The sequence below is a fragment of the Neospora caninum genome, chromosome Ia (genome assembly GCF_000208865.1).
Source record: "Neospora caninum Liverpool complete genome, chromosome Ia".
Lineage (NCBI taxonomy): Eukaryota > Apicomplexa > Conoidasida > Eucoccidiorida > Sarcocystidae > Neospora > Neospora caninum.
The window spans coordinates 1,018,800-1,025,084 of NC_018385.1; the positions used below are offsets into that span (position 1 = coordinate 1,018,800).

General features: G+C 53.8%; 1 protein-coding gene across 1 annotated transcript; it reads left to right on the forward strand.

The window, feature by feature from the left end:
* Positions 1-687: 687 nt before the first annotated feature.
* On the forward strand, positions 688-5,919 carry NCLIV_001160 (conserved hypothetical protein; the record flags this gene model as incomplete). Its single annotated transcript, XM_003879611.1, has 7 exons — positions 688-780; positions 1,314-1,437; positions 2,329-2,643; positions 3,180-3,424; positions 3,780-4,778; positions 5,011-5,161; positions 5,873-5,919. The coding sequence occupies 7 exons, from the start codon at positions 688-690 to the stop codon at positions 5,917-5,919; spliced, it is 1,974 nt and encodes a 657-aa protein (XP_003879660.1).
* Positions 5,920-6,285: the final 366 nt, after the last annotated feature.

Genomic DNA, 6,285 nt, shown 5'->3' on the forward strand with positions numbered 1-6,285 from the left:
CCGCTCTTCCCAGTTCTTCGCCTCCGTCTTTCTGCTCTTCCCCCCGTGTCCCGCCTCGACACTTCCAAGGCGACTACACTTCCCGCTGTTTGTACAACACCCGCAGAGATGGAGATGGGGGAAGGCAAGACAACCAGGAACAGGCCTCCAGTGGAACGCAGCAGTACAAGGAGCTGCTGGGACCTTACGGAGCACGGCGTGCTCGAACACACCTCGCAGTTTTACTCCTTTTCGAGGAGAGCAACGGGACAGAGAGGGCAAACAATCGCGTCTGACAGCTGTCCTGGCAAACAAAAGCCAGTGCGTTATGTAGCAGCCCACCGCCAACGCTCGACCACCGACATTTTCGTAAGATTTCGTCCTGCCGACGAGCCTCCACCATCTTCCGAATGTTCTCCGCCATATCAAAGAAGCCAAGGCCATTCCGGGAACCTCGAGTCGCGTCCTTGTTGCGCTACACATGGGCCAAGAACAGTCGTAGTGCCAGCGGATATAGACTCCAGTGAAGGCGCACGTGAAGTTCTCTGCGAATGTCCTTCCCTTCCCGGTCATGAGCTCTTGACGCTGCCCTCCCGAGTGGACAAACGAGGCAACAGTGAGGGGCAGCTCCGCGGCGTCCTCGCGAGCCCAGCTTGCGCAGAGGCTGCGGATGATCCGTTCCCTTCTCGAGAGTTTTTTGAACCAGGGATGCCTGCAGAAGAGGAACAAGCACGGGCATATCATGCCACCAAGAAGGCCTTCGAAAGCAGAACCCGCCATATTTTTCCCTACGTTGTCGAAGTGAGGAGACATCTGACCTCGAAAACGAAGGCGAAAAAACAGGGTCTGAATGGCTCCGTGTGGTGCTATGTGTGTATATTAATGTACAAATGTGTATATGCACATATTACTTCGAGTGAGAAAAAATCCCGCACAACACATTCGATTTGTATAAATCTGGAGAGGACGCATTCCGTCGTCTCGTGACTCCACAGGCCTTTTCGCATAGGTGAAATTCGTATGAACACTTACGTTGAGTAACCTGCCCCAATCTCATACGGTCCGGCAGGTGCGGGTCCTCCTAAGCAGCAGGTGTCTCCATATTCGCATTTCCCCAACTGTCAAATTAGCCACTGTATCCCAGCGTTATAGCGTTGTGTTCCTCGAAAATCGCTTTCCGTTTGTTGACCCAAAAACCCACTAACGTCGCTCGTTGTGAGATGTTCCATTTGAGGCCCTCGCCTCTACCACAGTCAATAATGTAGGTGCTTGCAGCCTTATTCTTTTTCAGACGAATCTGTGTTCATATCTCCCTGGCCTGCTGTCTTCTGCAGGTGTCCATCGATGGCGGATGCTGCTGGAGCAGTGCTTCAGAGCAAGCGCCCAAAGCACGCGTCTTATTTGCCAACTTCCCTCAGAGAGTGACGCATGTGACCCCCAACAACATTGCGGTAGAGGGTAAGTAAGGAACAGACAAACCTACGATCTTGCTGAGGTTGTATTGCCTATGGCCGACCGCCCCTAATCGCCGACGCTGGGGAAGAACCTGGCCCGGCGTCCCAGTAGCTTCCGTACCTGTTGAATTCTCGACATTTTCAGATTCAGGCCTTTTTACCTCCCGGCCTCATAACCGAAAAAAGAACGTTTCGAGAGGTGGCTTTTGCCGTGTCTGCCATCGCTGAGCGCGCTGACAGCATCACCGGGCTACCTACATTGAGTCGTCAATTCTTTTGTTTTCAACTTCGCGTATAAAAAGCTTCAGAGATGGCATTAAAAAGAGACGGATACAGCAGTGTTGGACAGGTACATCTGTAGACATATATATATATATATATGGATGAAAGTGCAAGAAGGGAAATAATGCCTTTGGCGGCGCTTCGGTCTCTATTCCACCAGCCTTTAACTGGTATTGCGGCCCTTCACTGCCCCTTGTTCCTAGTTGTCTTCCGGTTTCTTTTTCAGGTGGCCTTCTGCTCACAATTTTTGTCGACTACCTCCCTCGTGGTGTTCCAGAGGATGATATCGTGGCTAAATTCACATGCGTTCGACGGGCCTCTACGGCAGCCGGCAGTCATTTCTTTCCTTCCTCCTCACTGCGAAATTCCAGCTTGACGTCCTCCCCAGGTGTACTCCACCGTTCTTCTCCCTTGGCGTGGAGACCCAATAGTTATGACAGCTGTCGCTCAGCGGTGCGGCGGGCCCTGAGCTTAAGTGACGCTAGTAGAAGATCGAATCGTGTCTTGAACGGGCTCAGCGCCTCGACATCCCATCTAAATCACGCCGGCCAGGCAGGCCAAAGAGGCCCACAGTCAGCCGCTGTCACTGAGGGTCCTGCCTGCCGGTGGTCAGGCGGCGACAGCTTCGGCGCAGTCCACGAAATGATGGCGGCACGTCTGACGGCGTGCGCTAACCTCGACGAAGGGAGTGAGGAGTTCAACGTCTATGTGCCTGATGCGCTGGAACGGGAACACGGTTTCTCTTACTCGGTCTTCGTCCCAGCGAAGATCGTAACAGTGGAGAGAGGCAATGCGGAAAGGGGACGAGGCGGAGACGGACTCGCGAACAGTGGAGAGGGCCATACTCTTGCCGTCCAGTGCGTTTCGCCGGCCCTAGACCCAACGGTCCTCGAAAATTTCGATACGTTTGTCGACGTTGGGCTAAACGGTAGGCCCCCAGCAACAGCAAGGGAAGCAAAGCCGGCCAGGAGAGAGGGAATCGGTGGAGAGGCGAGTGTCAAGGAGGAAAATCGAGTCAGGCGGGGGTCAGGGGAACCGAACCCCGCCTCGATGCGTCAGGGATGACCAGAAGATTCTCACTCTTCGATAGATCTAGTTCCATGTACGCCTGTCTTCTTCGGTGGCCCTTAAAAGTTCTATGCTGTAGTACCCAATGTATAATGAAGGGAATTGAAGAGAACAAATTGAAAGCCCTGGTATAAGCAGACAGGAAACTGGGAACCCGGAAAACAGACCTCGAAGCTAGTAGGAACTACACGCTACATGGCACGCCGAGGCCAAGGCATGAGGCGCACCGAGAAAGCCGTTTGGTGCATATATCCTGAAGTGGACAAGAGTCGGTAGGACGCAGCATATGCGATACTTCCACTGCTACATTTGAAATATGCGTTCGCCAATCTGACAAAGCAAAACGCCCGTGTATGTATTCGCCTCTGAGCTGAGGAATGCGGTGTTTTTTCGCAGGCGTGCACTTTACTGATAGACCGCAGAGCCTCCGCGTCCTCGATGTGCAGGTGCTAGGCATTTCTCCTGATGTCGGGTCGGGTGATCGGCAAACCAAGGTGCACATCCAAGCAAACGAATGCTTTGAGTCCGAAAACACCGCCGTTCTTCTTCGTTTCCCGGATGGTACTGAAGAGATCTTGCCAGCTCATGTCGACCTGGAATCTCAACGCATTAGCTTCTGGATGCCTCCTAAGAAGTCGCCGGTAAGTCTTTCTTCTCTGGCAGTCGCATCTGTCACTGATTACGAAAGATATGGCGGCGTTCCAGCTAGAAGGGCGCAGAAGGCAGCTAGCCACGGTTGGTGCCTCTAGGATCTGAGGGTTGTCCATCTGTCAAGGGGAGAACGAGAGCAGTCCTGTCGAACCATGACTCGATTTGGTTCGTCCGCGGTAGGAATGCCTTGTACGAAGAGCGAGATAAAACAGTGTAGTAGTGACAAGTGGCAAAGGTCTCTTCCTGGATCTTCCTGGCTCTTTGAAAGGTCGTTTCTCCCGCCTCAAGTGGCGCGCATCAGCTTTCAGCAGCAGCGACACTGTCTTGTGCCCTCGACACGCGCAGCAACATCCTCGACCGGACAAGGAACTTGCAGATGTCGCCGACGAAGTGTCGAACGATTCTTCCGAAAAAGCTGTTTCCGAGGAAACTAACAAACGAAGCTCGGCTTCGTTCAATGAAAGGACACGTTGTGGTGCTCCCGACAGCCCAAGCGCCAGCCAAGTTGAAGACGGTCTCGCGCCTTCAAATCAGTCGGATCATGAGGATCAGATCTTTGTTTTTCTCTCCTTCAACGGTCAAGTCTTCAGCAGACAACCTGCTGTTTTCACGCATTACTGTCGAGATCTGTGTGCACAATATGTCTTTGCTTACACCATCTCGGAGAATGGAGATTTTTTCGAGGCAGATCTGGACAACGTTCTATCGCCCCACACCCATATCGTAGTCTCTGTCCAGTCAGCGATTGCGAGCAACAGCGCCCAGGTTCGGCTTACTCTTCTTCGCTCCGGCAACCCGGCTGCACGAGACTTTCTTTCCTGCCTTCATGATGAGATGCCTCCTCTCTCCGCAGCGGCCTCGCCCACCGACGCGGACAACGATATGCCTTCCCACACAAGCTCTGCGCAAGAGGTCCCGTCACCTGCAGAAGAAGCGGTTTACCGCGTTATTTACCTGGATGCCCAAATAGATTTAGAGCCGCAGCCGCTCACGCTCATGCCCGATCCGAACCGTTCAAAGAGGAAACCTGGAGGGGCCCGTGTGATGGATAACCAGAGAGGGAAAAGTGGCCCTGGAGCAGCTGGCAGCGCAGGTCGAGCGAAGGCAAAAACTGCCTCTGGAGGCGGCACAGCCACTCCTGGAGCAGCAAACGTCGCCGGGGGAGGCCAAGAGGGAAAGAGCCCGCCGCCTGGACTAGGAGGACCTCGAGAACAGACTGGAAGCTCCGGAGGAAGGAATGCGGCTTTTGTCGGCGGGGCGGCAGCGCGAGGAAGAAGAAGAGAGAAGACGGAAAATGCAGGACCCGACGGCGCAGATGAAAAATCACGGGATCCAACGCTAGCAGTAAGAAAGGAAAACAGAAAGTGTTTGAATTTGAGGAGAGAGGGCGAACGCGTGCCGGGGGCATACTAAGGCTATCCAAATACCGCGGCCAATCCAGAGAGCAGCAATCCTTCACACCCTACTTGCCTGCCTCACGTTGGCCTCCTACGTTGGCGAATGACGCTCTGCGGGAAACTGGAACAGGGTCTGACTTTGTCACGGTATGTTTTGCTCCGTTCTGTCCTTACACAAGTTTATTACTCCAGAGCTCACTCTCCCCGCGTTGACCGTGGAAGAGCAGCAGGCAGAGGCGCCGGAAGAGTTCGTCTTCGCCGTCTGCGATATCTCTCTTGACGGACAGAGATTCATCCCCGTCAAAGAGGCTAGAGTCCTCCGACTCCAGTGTACGTGCGCCGGGGGTTGAATCCCACCGGGTAAAGGCGGTGAGGAAATCAGCAAACAGGTTTTCGCCAGCACACCCCCGACATGGGGAATGGGGTTGTGTGGAGGGAGGGACATACGTAGCGATTGCGAGGAAATTGCGCTTCTCGCATCAAAGGGCCTGAATTTCGGTTTCTCTCCAGGTTACTCTGTCCACCGCTTCCCAACTGTCAGGAACGCCTTAGTGCATGTGTCGCTCTGAGTATCAACAGCTATGTGCACTATACATGAAAGGGGAAACAAATACAAAATACCACGTTTGACAGCAAGCGCCTCGCAACACGTGCCGTAGTGTGTTCGACAGAGTTTCGTGTGGGAGCTCAGACCTCAAATGCAAGTACCCCCTCACGTCCCTCCTCGGGAGAAAAAATTATTTCCTGCGAGGAGCAGTGCCCTCGTTTGCACCCGTAGTCATGCCTTCACGTGTTTCCGCGTTTCTTGTTCCTCTTTTTTCAGGCCTTTGTCTTCGACTGTTGGAAGCCGCAGTGCCTTCCGGTCGACCAGCAGGGGATGGTAGACCGCACTCGCCAGACCACGGGAAAACAAGAAAAAAGGGTCCTTCATCTGACTGAAGTTCAGCAGTTCGTGATTCTTCTGCACCATTTAAACTCCGCATCCACTGGTCTCTACACACGCTTCTACTGCGTTCCGTTCACCCTTTTTTCTGACCGCAGGCAGCGTCGACACGAACCGACAAAGTGCTCACGTCCAAGTGATTTAACGTCTGTGCCTCCGTATGAATCGCTCATGTCGGCCTTGCGATTTCCGCTTCATATTCACACTGGAGCAGCTCGAATACGGGAAGGACTGAACTACAGGCGAGCATCAGTCTCTCCACAGACTTGCCTGCTACCTTTCGGGCCTCAGTGAACTGTCGCCCTTGCTGTAACGCTCCGAAAAAGCGAGTGCTACTTTCGCATCGCGTGTCGTGTACGCGTGGACGTGCAGAGGGTTTTGTGCAACGCCACGCATCCAGAACTGACAGGCAGAAACGAATCAGTGAACCCAAGGGGAAAGGCAAAAGGCAAAATGCAAGCGAGTCGCCGTATGCTTCTGAGTGCTGCTCCGCGTCCCTTCGGGGGACCGA